General features: G+C 34.5%; 1 protein-coding gene across 1 annotated transcript; it reads right to left on the bottom strand.

Annotated features, from left to right (window-relative positions):
- Positions 1 to 1,504: 1,504 nt before the first annotated feature.
- Positions 1,505 to 19,118, bottom strand: LOC149415080 (uncharacterized; the record flags this gene model as incomplete). The annotated part of the gene is made up of 3 exons (XM_089643423.1): positions 1,505 to 3,041; positions 3,138 to 3,287; positions 19,070 to 19,118. Coding segments are annotated over 3 exons (1,662 nt in total), but the record flags the coding sequence as incomplete, so codon positions are not given.
- Positions 19,119 to 19,926: the final 808 nt, after the last annotated feature.

Raw genomic sequence — 19,926 nt, 5'->3', positions numbered from 1 at the left:
AGGAAACTATCTGGACTACTCCGAATCATGCATGAACTCGCTGCTCACATTTCGGCTGCAAAGGCAACCTCAACAGGTCTAGGCCATATTGGCCGCACTACCCGATGACAACCTGTTACAACTTGCGTCTGCAGCAGATAAAATTTTGGAAGGATACCAAAAACACAATGTGGAGCAGTAGACGAGAAACAGCGTAATGAAAATATTCCGAACGTAGATTTAAACGTAGGTATGTGCTGTACTCCAGAGTTTGCAAGAGCAAATTGCGTCACTCACTCTCGAAGTCAAACAACTCAAAACGACTCGAAGAAAATGGCGTCATCCATCGACATCGTACCGGAATTCGGGGCGACGACCTCGTTCCAGGTCACGCGGTAGGCAAATATACAACAACAATACCTCAAATGGCTACTGCAAATATCATGTAAAATTCGGTGACAAATCGTAGGTACTATTGCATTAAACCAAATACTTTTCATGGCAACAAGTCGGGAAAAGACAACGGAAAACCGCAGTAGGGACGTGCGATTGTTCTCAACATACATGTCCTCTCTTCATCCATGAACTCATAAGGCAACAAAAATTTTTATCGACGCCGGTGCTGACGTATCCGTACTCCCAAGGTCAAGCAGGATCACAAAAAATACAGTCACCCCGGAAATATGCCCCACCACGCTATACAGTGTTAACGGTTATACCATAAAAACATACGGTACTAGAACTATCGAACTTCAATTTGGACTTCAGCGTGAAATGAAGTGGAAATTTATCGTCGCCGACGTATCATGACCAATCTTAGAAGCAGACTTTCTACATCACTTTAACCTAAGCGTCAACCTGAAGAACGCAACATTAACGGACCAGTCCACTACAGATTGGAGGAATGAATTCTCAAGGACCCTCATCCGGCATCTCGACGTTATCTGCTAATCAGAAATACAGACATTTTAAAATAAATACCCTGCATTGACACGACCCGACATGAAGACTCCAGATGTTCGTAAACATAATGTTACACATGTGATTGAAACAAGGGGACCACCTGTAACAGATCGAGCCCACAAGCTGGCACCGGATCTTTTGGAAGCGGCTAAAAAACAATTTAAATACCTTATGGAGCATGGAATGTGTCGGCCGTCAAAGAGTAGTTGGGTGAGCCCATTGCACATGGTTAAGAAACACAACGAAAAATGGCGCCCTTTTGGGGATTACATGCGTTGGAACGCGACTACGATCCCGGGCAAATACCCTTTTGCACAGCTCCACGATTTTTCGCATAAATTGACAAAGGCAAGAATATTCTCAGCGGTAGACTTAATACGAGCCATTATAGAGCCGAGTATATAAAAACGCACGTTTTTTTTATTTTCGCTAATGTGGCTAATCAAAACAAAATTAAGATTAGTGAGTTGGAACTTTAATACTTACAGAGGTGCTAAATTATAAAACATACATTATTTATTATGAAATTTAAAAAAAATAAAAAAATTAAATTAGTCTAGAATGTGTGCGTAAGTGTACCGCTAAATTTGACTTCCGTGAACAGGAGTGGTTACAATGGTGACATGAATAAGCTTTTTATCCAGTATGGGTGAGAATGTGACGTTTTAAATGTCTCATATGAGTAGATGAATAGCTGCAGTAGGAACATGAATAGGGTTTTTCTCCAGTATGGGTGCGTAAGTGTACCGTTAAATCTGACTTCCGTGAGCAAGAGAAGTTACAATGGAGACACGAATAAGGTTTTTCGCCAGTATGTGTGCGTAAGTGTACCGATAAATGTGACTTCTGTGAGCAAGAGTAGTTACAATGGGCACATGAATATGGTTTTTCCCCAGTATGAGTGAATAAGTGCATGTTTAAAAGATATTTTCGTGAAGAGGAATAGTTACAATGGTGACATGAATAAGGTTTTTCTCCAGTATGGGTAAGAATGTGATATTTTAAATGTCCCATTCGAGTACTTGAATAGCTGCAGTAGGAACATGAATAAGGTTTTTCTCCAGTATGGGTGAGTAAGTGTACCGTTAAATCTGACTTCCGTGAGCAAGTGTAGTTACAATGGAGACATGAATAAGGTTTTTCGCCAGTATGGGTTCGTATGTGTTCAGTTAAATGTGACTTCAGTGAGCAGGAGTAGTTACAATGGGGACATGAATAAGGTTTTTCGCCAGTATGGGTTCGTATGTGATGTTTTAAATCTCCCCTTCGAGTACATGAATAGCTGCAGTAGGAACATGAATATGGTTTTTCTCCAGTATGGGTGCGTAAATGTACCGTCAAATCTGACTTCCGTGAGCAAGAGTAGTTACAATGATGACATGAATAAGGTTTTTCCCCAGTATGAGTGAATAAGTGCCTGTTTAAAAGAGATTTTCGAGAGCAGGAGTAGTTACAATGGGAACATGAATAAGGTTTTTCACCAGTATGGGTGCGTATGTGCAACGTTAAACCTGACTTCAGTGAGCAGGAGTAGTTACAATGGGGACATGAATAAGGTTTTTCCCCAGTATGGGTTCGTATGTGTTCAGTTAAATGTGACTTCAGTGAACAGGAGTAGTTACAATGGGGACATGAATAAGGTTTTTCGCCGGTATGGGTTCGTATGTGTTCAGTTAAATGTGACTTGCGTGAGCAAGAGTAGTTACAATGGGGACATGAATAAGGTTTTTCGCCAGTATGGGTGCGTAAGTGTACCGTTAAATCTGACTTGCGTGAGCAAGAGTAGTTACAATGGGAACATGAATAAGGTTTTTCGCCAGTATGGATGCGCAAGTGAACCGTTAAATGCGATTTGCTAACGTAGGATTGGTTACAATGGGGACATGAATGAGGTTTTTCGCCAGAATGAGTGAATGAGTGCTTCTTTAAAAAAGATTTTTGTGAGCAGGAGTAGTTACAATGGGCACATGAATAAGGTTTTTCGCCAGTATGGGTGCGTAAATGCACTGTTAAATGTGATTTGTGTGAGCTGGAGTAGTTACAGTGGAGACATGAACGAGGTTTTACTTCGGCATGTGTCTTCTGGACCACTATCACATCTGGAAAAGATGGCAGATAAAGCTCAATAAGTCAGTATTTATTATGAAACGATAAGACTATTAAAACTGATTCAGACGAAAAAAATTCAATTTTACCTGCACTCTCGGTAATACTTTCAAATTGCTCTAAGCATTCCTTTTTAATATCTGGCAGGTCTATGTCTATTTCCGTATAAGGGATTTCCCCACCATCTTCGACACGGGGTCCTTGTTTTTCCACGTGTACAGTCTCCCCATTAATGCTACCTGAAACAGAACATCAACAAAATGTTAATACTTATTCATTTTCGGGATATCGACAGTTTTAATTTAATCAGTTTGTACATAAGTATTATATAGTAAGATAGAACCAATTATGGATTTCCTCAATGTGACTTTACCTCTACTGAGAAAGCATTATATGGAATAAGTAAATTAAATTTGTGAGAAAGGAATATGAATTAAAAAAATTATGCAAAACAAAAGATAACATAAAACGAAAAAATTACAAAACAATACATTTATAGACATGGAGAGAGGATGTATATATAAATCAAATCATAATAGAGATATAAACAATAGAGACATAAACATTATTCACAAACCATCAGAGAAATATTCTTTTATGGACCTCTTGTATTTGGTAAGTTCGCAACTGGAAATATCATACAATATATCTAATATTTGGAGTTTTAATTGCAATAAAACAGAAGTTGTCAGCAAGAAAATTAACCACGAAACACAATAACATCGAACATCTTTTTGTGCAAATAACGACTCGTCTCGAGAAAATTATATTTGGAACGGCCTATCTACCACCACTTGACCCTCAGTCATATAAAAACCACTGTGAAGCCATCGAAACAATTTCATCAAAATAGCCTCACTCGAAAATTGTTATTCTTGGGGATTATAACTTACCAAACTTAATATGGAAAGCAAATAACTGTGGTCTCATCATAAACGAAAGTGAAAACGATCGTACACGTGAAATTTTGGACATAGTAAACTTTCTAAACTTTCATCAACATAATTTTATATATAACAGTTACAATCGCTTATTAGACTTAGCTTTATCAAACTATCCTAAAATTTCTGTTAAACTCTCAAATGATCCACTTCTACCTATAGATAATCATCATCCTCCACTATACATTAAATTAAATATGACATGTGATAATGAAAGGAAACCTTCACAAAGCGTCCTAAACTTTAAACGAGCCGACTTCGACGCAATTAACTGCCATCTCTCAAATACAGACTGGTCTTTTTTATCCGATGAAAGCGTTGATGAATCGTTAGATAAACTTTATTAATATTTTTCTAATACTATTGAATCCTATGTACCTTTTTACTTAGAGAAGCTATACCTACCCGGTATAGCTTCTAAATCTAGCTTCATTACACCGATCTACAAAAAAGGAGACGATACTGACATAGCTAATTATCACCCCATTTGTATACAGTCAGTACTGCCAAAGCTTTTTGAATCATTGGTCCTTGGTGAAATCTATCCCAAATTAATAAAATTAATTAATCGAAAACAGCACAATTTTATCAAAGGAAGATCCACCGCAACTAACTTAACGGTATTTCAAAACTTCACTATACAAGCATTTGCAGAAAATAAACAAGTCGACTGTATATATACAGACTTTTCGAAGGCATTCGACAAAGTATCCCATAAACTACTAATCCAAAAACTATTTGCTCTAGGAATAAGGGATAACATGCTAAAATGGTTAAGTAGCTATTTGTCAAATCGTAAACTGTTCGTTAAAATAAAATCTTGGATGTCGAAAGCTTTCCGGGCTACCAGTGGCCTACCGCAAGGAAGTCACCTTGGCCGGGTTTTGTTCCACATTTTCATCAATGATATAACCAATTGCTTCAACGATGTCGAGGTATTGCTCTTTGCAAATGACATCAAACTATACAAGAAAATAACTGATATAAATCATTGCCATATACTACAGTCAAATATTAGTAAGTTTAGAGATTGGTGCGTTCAAAATAATTTATTATTAAATGTAGTAATGTGCAAAACCTTGACTTTCTTCAGAAACAAAACTCCTGTTTTATTTGAATATTCCATCAATAACATAGCTTTAGAAAGAGTCACGGAAATGAGAGATCTTGGAATTATTTTGGACGAAAAACTAAGTTTCACCAATCATGTCCATCAAATTGTGAACAAAGGTATGAAAACACTAGGCTTCGTATTGAGAACAACTAAAAACTTTAATTCTTTACAAGCCATTAAACTATTATACGTATCTCTAGTAAGAAGTCTTATTGAATATAACTCAGTAGTTTGGTCTCCATCTTACAAAATTCACATTAACAACATTGAGCGAATACAAAAAAAAATTCTACGTTTTATAAATTTTAAATTAAATATCCCTGTCGAAGACTTAAAATACAATTTCTTATTAAATACTCTAAAAATACATACATTAGAAGATAGACGTAAAATAAACGATTTAACGTTCTTATTCAAAATACTTAACTCTAAATTCGACTGTTGTGAACTCGTGCAACTTATAAACACACATACACCCACAGTAACAACACGACAAAATACAATATTCTACAGCAGCACACATAGGCGTAACTACATTGCCCACTCTCCGATACAACGACTTCACACCATGGGAAATCATTACTTGGGTGATGTTGACATATTCAATACCAACTTGGCAAGTTTTGTGGATCATTTAAAACATTTATTTCAACAATACTCCTAAACACATCATGTAAACCTACAAATAGCTGTAATTTTCTATTTTTGTTTCTTGTGTTTGTATGACTTGTTGCATAGCTTTTATCAAATGTAATTTTTTTTGTAACTTTTAAAGTATCTGTCAAATTAAAATTATGTATACTACCAACTATTACTTAATGATTATATATATCTTTGTATTATAACAGTCTTTATGTAAACATTGCTTATTACCCTGCAATACCAAAATATTATTATCTAAGTACCAGAAAGTCACCACCTACACCAATAAAAATGTCATTGAACTCTGTTATGACAGAACTATGTATAGATACTGTAAAAATTTCTCACTACCATTATCATCTTTAAACACCTATGGCACCATTTACTCAAATAATTCCTATCATTTCACCAGGTTCATCCATAAACACAAAAACATCATAGCAATAACCACAAGTGAAACTAACCCCTCACACATCAGTGCTCATAACTACAACAAGTCATATGTACCTACACCACTTATCCTCAACACCAACGCTTACGTTCCTTACTTGCGTAACTCTGATTATACATGTAATCCATTCCACCATTATAATCAAACAAATAAATCTCATACTTTCATTGCATTTAATAACCATTACGATTGTAGATCTTCTATGTATACTTACTTGTTTAATTAATGTTATTCTCTCAAGAACTGTAAAATTCACCCTCCATAACACAGGGTCATCCCTAGCATGGAGGGTGAAATATCACAAAAACCATATGTACCCTCTAAGTCTTGTATTAATAAAATAAAATAAATAAATAACCATGTAAAAGCCCTCCGGGCGTTAAATAAATAAATAAAATAAGTAAATAAATATCAACGGTATATTGAACTAGCTTAAACATGAAATACCGTGAGAAAAAAGGGACATTATAATTCGAATATTAAAAATGGAAAATAAAATAAATTCACGTTAATTTATTTTATTTATATAGGTTGGTTCTTTACCGTTTGTTTAAAGATTATTTATTGGGTAAGTTTATACAATATTTGAATATAAACAAGATAATGTTTCATTTTGTAACTTTAAATACTTTTACAATAAACATAACATTTATTTTTAAATTCATTCATTCTTCAGACTTTCAGACATTTCATCATTCCATTTTACCGGTAAAACTTTCAGAGTGCTCTGAGCATTCCTTTTTAATATATGGCAAATCAAAAAAAAATGATGGCATCAGGGGATTTATCCCTGAGCATTACCTCAGGGTAGCTCTTATAAAGACATATCGATTATCTCTCGAGGGGTGAAGTCAGCTATCATTTGTTGCTACTATCATTCCGAACCAAACAAGGGGTTCAGTAACGACATGGGAGTCAGGTTTCATCGTTATATTATAGCAAAGGGCAACGTTACAACATACAAAGGATTATCATATAGAACACATCTTTTACTCATGGGGCACGGAAAATATTACGGGTACAAAATATAATCCTATTTTAGTTTAATCTCTCAATCTAAATTTAAGTTGCAAAATCGGAACTGAATTTATTAAAGCACATGGAAAGGGGATAAGATGGTCAAGCTTACATGGTTCTTAAGTCGGTGAGCGAAGCTTAGGCGGCCTTTGTCCACGTGAAACGTAAGCGTCGACACATGTGCGTGCGATTTAGTTTCGCTGAGAAGTTCGGCCAGGAGTTTAAACTTTGTCGTTTTGTTAAAAGGCAAGGATTTTAGTGTAATTTTAAAAACGTAAGTTTGGATATTCCCTTGAATCCGGATAGTTTTTGGGGTGCGGGACCACAACCCGAAGCAGCGTGTTGACATGCTGAGGTCAGGATTCCGAAAGTGGACGAGGCCGGCGAGCGAGGGCTGACGGCTTGGGCGATTAGTTCTGTTTCTTACCGCGCGGAACGCTGATGGCGAAAATTTAGTGACCGGCAGGTGCTGCTATTTGCGGCGATCGAATAGCGAAGAGTAGCGTATTCAACTATTATTATTATTTAATAGGATATGAACCGAACAAATGTGTCACCGCTTCTTTTACCAGCACTTGAAACTTTTATTTTTTTATTTATTTTTTTTTATTATATAAGTACATTTTTGTTTATTTGTTACAATATATGATCAAATATTTCAAGACCCCTCTTCCATAGAAGCATTAGCTTGTGGCTGGAAATGGAGTGTACATGGTTTTATTACAGTATGTAGGTAATTTAAAATAAAATGATTTTAAACTTATTTGAAGAATGGAATGTTACTTAAGGAAACTAATTGAGAAGAGTTATTCTTAAGATTAATTCAATTGGAAACATTTTTATTTTTTGTAAGTTTGTCTTTAAAATATTTTTTCACAGTGTTTATTATTTGGATGTTATCATTAATGTTTCTAATTTCTTCAGGTAGTCGATTGAAAAAAATTCTTGCCCGGTAAGTGTAATAATTTTGTGCAAAGGAAGTGTTTAATTTTGGACATGGAAAAATATATTTAAGTCGAGTACGGTTTTCAGTTAGAAATTGATACTTGTCTTTTTCTTTTATGATTTGAATTAATGCATTTTTAGTATAAAGATCTTTAAATGAAGGCACTTGAAATTCTTCGAATAATCGATCCGTTGGGTAATCGGAAGGTTTTCTTAATATTATTTTAATTATTAACCTTTGTACCACTTCTATTGGAGTAAGGTTAGTTTTGTATGTGGATCCCCAACTATTGATACCATATTGTAGAGTTGATTAGACTAAGGCATAATATATTAAATATAGGTTTTATAGACAAAAAATTTCTGATTCTTAAAAATACATAAATCAGTTTTCTGATTTATTTTACAATTTGACATATTTGTTCCTTCCAATTAAAATTTTTATCGATAATTACTCCTAGATATTTGATTGTGTTTGTTATTAATAGGGTGTTTCTGATTATTTTCAAAATTATCCCCTTGTAAAAAGCCCATTGTCTTATTTATGTAGTCACTTTTCTCCATAATAATAACACTGTCAAATAAAACTCATAAATTTAAACAAACTTAATTGTTACAAAGGTATATCAAAGAAACATATAAAAATGACATCACAAAGCGATGAACAGTTAAGAGAACTTTTCTTCGAAAAATGAATAAGGTTTTCATGTTATATGGGTACGTATATGATGCTTAAATTATTCTTTCTGGAAACATCTCTATTAAAGTCGGAACATGAATGATTTTTCTCACGAGCGGGTTAAAAACTGACTCCTCGTGAACATGAATAACTGCAGTCAGAACATGGATAAGATTAATTTCCAGTACGCTATATACGTAAACACACTCAATGATAAGTGTGACTTGAGTGAGCAGGAGAGGTTACAGTTGGAACATGAATAAGGTTTTTATGTCAAGTATGGGTAAGAACTTTACTATATAAATTTACAATGGGAACATGGATATAGTTTTTCTCCAGTATGGTTAAGAACGTGCCTTTTAGTTAACGCCTACTTTTTAATCCTTTTGAGAACATTAATATTTGCAGTAGAATCATAAATAATGTTTAAATCCCGTAAGTGCACTGTTAACGTTGACTTGTATGAGCAGGTTTAATTATAATGGGAACTCATGAATAAGGTTGTTTCCAAATGGAATTTACAAATTTCCCATTACAGAACCTAAATAGCTGCAGTAGGAACATTAAGGTTTAAGTCCAGTATGGGTGAGTAAGTGCACTTTTAAATGTGATTTTCCTTTGCAGGAGAAGTAACAATGGGGACATTTATGTCGTTTTACTACAGTATGGGTAAGAATGTGAAGTTTCAAATTCCCCTGATAAAAACATGAAAAGCTGCAGTAGACACATGAATAAGGTTTAATTTCAGAATTGGTGCGTAAGTGAACTGTTGATGCTGACATGTGTTAGCAGCAGTAGTCACAATGAGAACATAAATGAGGTTTTTCTCCAGTATGAGTGCGAAAGTGCACTGTTAATTCTGACTTGCGTGAGCATAAGTAGTTACAATAAGAACACGAATAAGGTTTTTCTCCAGTATGGGTGCGTAAGTGCACCGTTAAATGTGACTTGCGTGAGTACGAGTAGCTACGATGGGAACATGAATAAGATTTTTCTCCAGTATGGTTACGAATGGGCACTGTTAAATTTGATTTGCGTGAGAAGAAGTAGTTTCAATGGAAACATGGATACGGTTTTTCTACAGTATGGGTGCGTAAGTGGGCTGTTAAACTTGATTTGCATGAGCATGAGTAGTTACAGTGTGTACATGAATAAGGTTTTTCTTCTGGATGCGTCTTCAGGTCCTTTATCATGTCTTAAAAATATGGCAGATAACGCTCAATATGTACGTATCTATAAAAACTAGATTATTATGAAAAGGAATTAAAAAAAAACGAAAATCGTTTTTACCTGCAGTCTCGAGAATACTTCCAGACTTCTCTAAGCATTCCTTTTTTATATCTGGCAGGTCTATGTTTATCTCCGCGTAAGTGATTGCCCCTCCATCTTTTTCTTGGGGTTCTGATTTTGCTTTGATGGGTACAGTCTCCACATGAATGCTAACTGGAATAATAACATAATAACAAATTGATAGGCTTCTGATATGAAAATCCGTAATCCGAAAGGTTTATTATATCGAATAGAAAGATATACAGTAAAGAAGTTATTTTTTCTATAAAGAAATTGACGTCAAATATGCAGTTACAAGATAAAATATAACTATAATTGCCGTTGCAATTAGAGATAATAATTGTTATTTTCTAATGGCCTACAATTTTCTTGTTATCAACAGTGAGATATTTCCACTAAAATACCAAGGGCAATGTATTTTGAAAATGAGTTTTCCAGACGTACACGCAGTTTGACGAAGCCTGAAGAATCCTAGAAAGGTTATGCATGGAGATACGCGGGAATGTCCGTAAAAACAAATTAATCTACAGAATTTCAAATATCCCTGATATACGTAGTCAGTAAATTTTACAAATATAATAGATTGTATTAAACTACCTTAGCAAAGTTATTTTATAATGTTGACGAAGTTTGTAGCACAAAGATAAAAAATTTCGTGGTAAATATATTAACTTGTTGTCAGTATTCTGAATTGTGTGACTTAACAGCGGTTGCAGATACGATATTTCTATCTCTTCCCGGGGAGCAAAATTTTGGGTTTTGAATTGAGAAAATGTTTATTTAATTATAACATGCATCAAAAAGAATTTAAGGAGTGAGATGATTTTGTGTTACAGCTTATAGCTTCAGGAATTAGAAACTGTTTGTGAGCATAATTTCGTTAAACGTTTTCTTAGATTGCCACTGGAAAAATTTACAAGTACCGCGCTGTATTATAGGCGATAAAAAGGAGAGTCAAAGACAAGTAGGGGTTGTGACTGCGCCCATCTGAAACACAAACAGATGGATAATGCCACTTACTGGTTTGCTGAACACTTTCGGCAAACGGCAAACATTCCTTTTTCAAATAGGGAAGGTGGATTTCTATATCAGTAAACGCCTGTTTTTCACCTGAGCCTTCTTCCTGCGACCATGGTTCAGTTGTGACGGTAACACTATCTGGGATGGGAAGATCCATGGCTCTACTGTGATAGGGTCCTTTTATGTGATAGTAATTATTCTCAGCTGAAAATAAGTAACGTCTGTATCAAAACTTATCTACATCATAAAAAATATTCATCAGAGAGTTTGAATCGCTTTTTTTGTTGAAAAAACCAATATGATTCTTAAGCAATTCGGATTTCACTAGAGTTTACTAAAAGCTAATCGTGCCACAAAATAAGATTGCTGTTTTTGAAAATGTATATGATGTTCACTCGGGGTAATTAGATGAACTTACTAGTCACTTGGTTTTAATGTGTGACAGCGGCCGTAAATCAACAATGAACAAACTCATTTAATCTCATCTGTCACGTGTTTACACGGTAAGTGTTGGCTAGATAAGTATGTTATAACGCTGTCAAAACTAATCAATCAAGTGCTTGGCGATATATTCTTACAATAAACAACACCAATTTACGAGTATAAGTGTTACTTTGTAAACATAATTAGAACCTACTTACATGCACGGCAAAGCGCGGTAGTCAATTTCAAGGCGTTGAAGAAACGTCACAAGGAATTCGAAGCACTTCAATTTTTAAATCATTGCTTTAAAAATGTGTTCGTGGTTGAAGTAAATTCAAGTGGTATAAATTTTACATAATTGTTATGAAGTTTATATGTTATTACTTTAGAAAGACGGTGCAACTGTTACTCGTGAGATGAAAGCATGATCTGACGTATCCACTAGAGATGGTCGATATTTCTATTAAGGTTAAATGGAACCGGTTCTTTTGTGGTCTATGGAACCGCCCACATGATTCTTCTTAGGAACAGTCTATTTTGGAACTAGTTTCTTTTGGAATATTTATTTTATTAAAAATAATGAATTAGCTATTAAAAAGCAAGAAAACGTTAGAATTTTTGTGTAACCAGTACCTTTTTCTTAAAATTTCTTTTACTACAGTCCAGTTTTATTTTCCACTAACCACTCGATTAAATACTGGGGTGGCAAATTGACGGATCTGTTCTACCGAGTAATGATAACGGATCGATTTTATTATTAAATATAACAAATAAAACTCAAGGATTTAATTTTCCGAAGAAAAAGACTTTTAGGAAGAAATTTGGATACCTTTTTTTTCAGTGGCAAGAAAAAAGTCAAATTATATTAGTAACACAATGTACTCTTCGGAATATTTCGCTTGCGAAGCAATCCGAGACATTCTTCACGTTTCTCGGATTTGGTAATCGGTGGATTCTGACCAATGACGTGACTGCTTTAATATCGATGAATTCTGACCAATGACGTGACTGCTTTAATATCGATGAATTCTGATCAATTACGTGACGGATGTGGTTTCGAATGATTTTTGACATAATCGATTCCTTGTTCAATGACGTTTCAAAATCACTTTCTCGAACTATGTCATGGTTTTTGATAGAATCGATTTGTCCATGACAATGAATCGGGTCAGTACAACCGATGTATTGAGCATTGATTTACTATTGAAGTAGAAGATAATACTAATATATCTAAACAAAACATGAAACAGAACAAGAAACAGAAAAATAAAAAGTAACGGTCTCAACTAGGAATCGAACCCAGGATTTCTGTCTTACTGCAACAACTTAATAGGATTTTATTTGACCTTGCACAAAAATACAAGAATATATACACAAAATTTCTTCAACGTGTTGAAAGATATTCATTATATCAAGTAATAAAAAAAGAATTAGAGCCAGGGCTGACCCTGTGCGGGCGCAATTAGAGCAGTCCGCTTCGGGCGCTGAATTTCCAAGTGTGATAATACCTAAACTAACGTAAGATTATCATTCATAAAAACCACGCTACGCATACATACAAATCATCAAAATATAATTGATTACAGTGATCGCCTTTCTATTACCTAGGGCCAAGGTATCTACTATTTTTGACAAGGAGCGCTAAAATTTTACTTGTGCCATGCGCCATTTGGCTCAGGGCCGGCCCTGACTAAACAAACAACAATAGTAACGCCTTTTGACTTTTACATGGTATAATTCAAATCATAATACATAAACCATAATATCAGAAATAAAAATCGTGTACATAATAAAAAGCTTTTAAATAAATATAGCTTGTAAAACAACAAAAGATATTATGAAATAGAAGTTAAGAACATGTAATTAATATTTCTATTTTGGATACTGACAATTCGTGTTGGAATCCATTAGCTATAGTGTAAAATAAAGTGACATTCGCGTCTGTCTGTTTGTGCGCTTAGTTCTTCTTAACTAAGCGATTGATTTCGATAAGGTTTTCAGCATCATTTAGAGAATTTATTTCGGAAGGTTTATATAAATAACACATGCATTGACACATATTGATAATAAACAGAGAAAAGTCGATATAAAGATTATTTTTGGCCGCTTACATTGCTAACGCTGGCGAGAACTTATGAGAATAGCAAAATAATGTACAACGGAATTGTATACCTTAAAAAGGCCTACAGAAAAGTTTGTTATCTATATATATTATTGTATTTCATGTTTATAGTTAAAAAATAAAATTATTGTACATGTAATTATGAGTTTGTTTTTCAGCTTCCTTCTGATAAAACGCTGTCCTGAGAAAATGAGCTGTAAAGGAAGATACTTTAAAGCTCATTTCTTTCTTAGGACAGGGCTTTGTTAGATGGGACCTTGTGGTCTTGGGTGACATTTTACATATGTTTTAGGCTAATGAATTTGGTTTTCGGTAGGTTCCAAATCAGAATTGTATTGTCTATGGTTGAGCCTTTTTTTAAAATTTCCTCTATCCTTTGTCGATGGTGTGTTGTAACGTCACCGATGCGTGTTGTCTACAAATTTGCCAGATCTAAGGTTAAAACTTGACCAAACCAAACGTATGGAAAGAGGGCGGAGTTATCAATCTATAGATAGTTGATTTATGGTTTATTTATGTGCTTCCCTCACATCAGTAACAGTTGCACCGTCTTTCTAAAGTAATAACATATAAACTTCATAACAATTATGTAAAATTTATACCACTTGAGTATATTTCAACCACGAACGCAATTTTAAAGCAATAATTTAAAAATTGAAGTGCTTCGAATTCCCTGTGACGTTTCTTCAACGCCTTGAAATTGACTACCGCGCTTTGCCGTGCATGTAAGTAGGTTCTACTTATGTTAACAAAGTAACACTTATACTCGTAAATTGGTGCTTGTTTATTGTAAGAATATATCGCCAAGCACTTGACTGATTAGTTTTGACAGCGTTATAACATACTAAGCTACACAACACTTACTGTGTAAACACGTGACAGATGAGATTAAATGAGTTTGTTCATTGTTGATTTACGGCCGCTGTCACACATTAAAACCAAGTGACTAGTAAGTTTATCTAATTATCCCGAGTGAACATCATATACATTTTCAAAAACAGCAATCTTATTTTGTGGCACGATTAGCTTTTAGTAAACTCTAGTGAAATCCGAATTGCTTAAGAATCATATTGGTTTTTTCAACAAAAAAAGCGATTCAAACTCTCTGATGAATATTTTTTATGATGTAGATAAGTTTTGATACAGACGTTACTTATTTTCAGCTGAGAATAATTACTATCACATAAAAGGACCCTATCACAGTAGAGCCATGGATCTTCCCATCCCAGATAATTTTACCGTCACAACTGAACCATGGTCGCAGGAAGAAGGCTCAGGTGAAAAACAGGCGTTTACTGATATAGAAATCCACCTTCCCTATTTGAAAAAGGAATGTTTGCCGTTTGCCGAAAGTGTTCAGCAAACCAGTAAGTGGCATTATCCATCTGTTTGTGTTTCAGATGGGCGCAGTCACAACCCCTACTTGTCTTTGACTCTCCTTTTTATCGCCTATAATACAGCGCGGTACTTGTAAATTTTTCCAATTGGCAATCTAAGAAAACGTGTAACGAAATTATGCTCACAAACAGTCTCTAATTCCTGAAGCTATTAGCTGTAACACAAAATCATCTCACTCCTTAAATTATTTTTGATGCATGTTATAAGTAAATAATCATTTTCTCAATTCAAAACCCAAAATTTTGCTCCCCGGGAAGAGATAGAAATATCTTCTCTGCAACTGGATATTTGAAATTCTGTAGATTTCTTTGTTTTTACGGACATTCCCGCGTTTCTCTATGCATAACCTTACTAGGATTCCACAGGCATCGTCAAGCTGCGTGTACGTCTGGAAAACTCATTTTCAAAAATACATTGCCCTTGGTATTTTAGTGGAAATATCTCACTGTTTATAAAAAGAAAATTGTAGGCCATTAGAAAATAACAATTATTATCTCTAATTGCAACGGAAATTATAGTTATTTTTTATCTTCTAACTGCATGTTTGACGTCTATTTCTTTACATAAAAAATAACTTCTTTACTGTATCTCAGATCTATTTCGATATAATAAATCTATCGAATAACGGATATTCATGCATCAGAATGTGATATCCGCTTATCGACCGTAAATAGAATATCAATTAGTTATTATGTTATTATTCCAGGTATCATTAATGTGGAGACTGTACCCATCAAAGCAAAATCAGAACCCCAAAAAAAAGATGGAGGGGCAATCACTTACGCGGAGATAAACATAGACCTACCAGATATAAAAAAGGAATGCTTAGAGAAGTCTGGAAGTATTCTCGAGACTGCAGGTAAAAACGATTTTCGTTTTTCTGATTTCGTTTTAATAATTATCTAGTTATTATAGATACGTACATATTGAGCGTTATCTGCCATCTTTTTAAGACACCATAACGGACCTGAAGACGCATCCAGAAGAAAAACCTTATTCATGCACACACTGTAACTACTCATGCTCATGCAAATCACATTTAACAGCCCACTTACTGTTCCTACTGCAGCTATTCAGGTTCTGTAATGGGAAATTTGTAAATTCCATTTGGAAAAAACCTTATTCATGAGTACCCATTATAATTAAACCTGCTCATACAAGTCAGCTTTAACAGTGCACTTACTGAATTAAAACCTTATTTATGATCCTACTGCAAATATTAATGTTCTCAAAAGGATTAAAAAGTAGCCCCAAACTTTAAAGGCATGTTTTTAACCATACTGGAAAAAACTATATCCATGTTCCCATTGTAGATTTATATAGTCAAGGTCTTACCCATACTTGACATAAAAACCTTATTCATGTTCCAACTGTAACCTCTCCTGCTCACTAAAGTCACACTTATCATTGTGTGTGTGTACGTATAAAGCGTGCACCCATACTGGAAATTAATCTTATCCATGTTCAGACTGCAGTTATTCATGTTCACGAGGAGTCAGATTTTGACCCACTCATGAGAAAAATCATTCATGTTCCGACTTTAATATAGATGTTTTCAGAAAGAATAATTAAAGCATCATATACGTACCCATATAGCATGAAAACCTTATTCATTTTTCGAAGAAAATTCTCTTAACTGTTTATCGCTTTGTGATGTCATTTTTATATGTTTCTTTGATTTACCTTTGTAACAATTAAGTTTGTATATATTTCTGAGTTTTATTTGACAGTGTTATTATTATGGATAAAAGTGTCTACATAAATAAGACTATGAGCTTTTTACAAGGGGATAATTTTGAATATAATCAGAAACACCCCATTAATAAGTTTCAAGTGCTGGTAAAAGAAGCGGTGTCACATTTGTTCGGTTCATATCGTATTAAATAATAATAATAGTTAAATACGCTACATGCTAGCTCTTCGCTCTTAGATCGCCGCAAGTAGCAGCACCTGCCGGTCACTAAATTCTCGCCATCAGCGTTCCGCGCGGTAAGAAACAAAACTAATCGCCCAAGCCGTCAGCCCTCGCTCGCCGGCCTCATCCTCTTTCAGAATCCTGACCTCCGCATGTCAACACGCTGCTTCGGGTTGTGGTTCCGCGCCCCAGAAGCAATCTGGATTCAAAGGAATATCCAAACTCACGTTTTGAAAATTACACTAAAATCCTTGCCTTTTAACAAAACGACAAAGTTTAAACTCCTGGCCGAACTTCTCAGCGAAACTAACTCGCTCGCACATGTTTCGACGTTTACGTTGCACGTGGAAAAAGGCCGCCTAAACTTCGCTCACCGACTTAAGAACCATGTAAGCTTGACCATCTTATCCCCTTTCCATGTGCTTTAATAAAATCAGTTCCGATTTTGTAACTTAAATTTAGATTGAGAGATTGAACTTAGTTAGGATTATATTTTGTACCCGTAATATTTTCCGTGCCCCATGAGTATAAGATGTGGTCTATATGATAATCCTTTGTATGTTGTAACGTTGCCCTTTGCTAAAATATAACGCTGAAACCTGACTCCCATGTCTTTACTGAACCCCTTGCATGGGTCGGAATGATGGTAGCAACAGATGATAGCTGACTCCACCCCTCGAGAGATAATCGATATGTCTTTATAAGAGCTACCCTGAGGTAATGCTCAGGGATAGAACCCCTGATGCCATCTTTGTCGATTGACTTATATTCGAAGTTGGTATTTTACTTAGTCACCGGTCTTACATTCTAAATTTTAAGTATATTGCACATTGTAAAGATGATATATTAAATTTGTTAAAATAATTAATAATATCAAAAAACCAAAACTTTGGTCTTTTATGAATAAGTAAACCAAACCTAATATGTCAGTAATTTCTAGTTGTAGACATATGCAATAAAGCTGTTCATATGTTGGACCTTATTTTAAGAGTATTTTAATGACTTTCATAATATCAAAACGATCAGTATAATTCCATAGTTTGCTCATAAAATTACGAAGTTCTTTCGCACGATTGAAATAATGCTAAATAAATTCTCAAGATATTTTAGAGTTGGTATTTATAGATAATGTCTAAATAACGGCTTCCTACTTTGCTCATTAAATTGATTAAAATTATCGAAACGACGAATTTTTTCCGATTTAGTATATTTGTTTAAAATTATTAATTTAAATTATTATTAATAATAATTAATTATTTATTGTATGCTACTTAGTAAGGAGTTATATCTATAATTCCACAGTTTAAAAAGCTTAGAAAATTCTAATGATATATAAGAGTTGCCATTTCCAGAGAATATCTTTATTTCGTCTACCTACTGTTCTAATTTTATTAATCAAAAAAGATTGGATCGAATAATTATTTCCGATTTAAAATTACATATTAATTCGAAGTTGAATACGAAGATGGTTGATATCTGAAATGAGATGTTACTGCGGCTCTGATTACCAGATACTTATGCGGAACGTTAATTTAGTAACCGGTTCTTCAAAAAGAAATAAAAGAAACCGTGGGTAAGTTTCAAGAGACTAGTGACTTTTTAATTTTCGATAAATAGTGCAAGAATGAACCAGTTCCACAAAAAAATATCAACGGTTCCAGTGACATAAATGTAGCCGGGAGCTGGTACAGGAATATCGATCATCTCTACGAACGGAGACGGCAGGATTCAGACAAGTCAGACGTCAGTGGTTCATTTATAGTCAGACTAATGTGTCACAGAGTCTCCTTTGCATCCTTCTCGTTTGTAACCATTTTTTCGTCTATCTAAAGTAATATTGTACGAACTACACAATAATTGAAATTGAACTGCTTTTACTTTTTTGATGACGCTTGTTTGACGTCTTGACAGTCATGCTTTACCCTGTATGTAAAGAGGTTCTATTTATACTAACTAAGTTACACTTGAACTCTGAAATTGGTGCTGGTTAATTGTAAGAATAGGAATATATTCGGTTTATGGGTGAAATTCCTAAAAATTAAAACTAGTTATTTTTATACTAACTTTGGGCCGGGGAATCCGAATCTGGAAGAATTAGGTGGCGGCAAGCAATATTAACCTCCCAGACAAAGGCATTTGTATGCTATGTGTTCCTTTGCGAACTGTCAAAACGCGGAAATTTTTGTGTTATTCACGACTTTTGCTAAAAGCATCATAACTCACGTCTTGGGAAACGTAGCCTCATTCTAAAAAATGTTTTGGAAAGATTATGAAATTCACTATCGTATTGTTTTGTTATACGTAAATATTTGCGTTTCTAAATATACATTTTCTGAAAACGTCAAAAATATGTAAAAATCGCTGACCATTATTTCAAAGCTGTGAAAAATGTACTTTTTTCTGAGTATCATAAAGAAATAACATTTTATATATTGAAGAAATATAATTAAAAACTATTGGTCACCTCAAAATATTAACCGTCCAAACTAAAATATTTTTAATAAATTATTTAAAAACGCAATAAATTACGAACGAACAAGCTGACAGATTCAATCGACTCAGATAATGCACCTCAAGATTCCATAGATATTTTTTAATGCAGACGCGTAGCGTTATTCATTATCGATACTCTGTTTTTTAAATCATGGCAATCCGTATACTAGTGATGGAAATAAATCGATTTTTGTAAAATCTCGCGCGCTTACGTGAAAAGACGTACTAATGTCTTGACCGCTATTATCATATTTACGTCTTTTGACGTTCTAATGTTCCGAGTGGTTCTGAATTACACGACTTTAAAATTTCGACGCACAAACAATTTAACTGGCCATTTTGAACGCTTTCTGACAATAAAACTAGTTATCTTTATACTAACTTTGGGCCGGGGAATCCGAATCCGAAAGAATTAGGTTGGGGCAAGC

The sequence above is a fragment of the Hesperophylax consimilis genome, chromosome 19, assembly GCF_061612785.1.
Source record: "Hesperophylax consimilis isolate HC1 chromosome 19, BYU_Hcon_1.0, whole genome shotgun sequence".
Classification (NCBI taxonomy): domain Eukaryota; kingdom Metazoa; phylum Arthropoda; class Insecta; order Trichoptera; family Limnephilidae; genus Hesperophylax; species Hesperophylax consimilis.
This window is presented reverse-complemented; position numbering and strand designations above follow the sequence as displayed.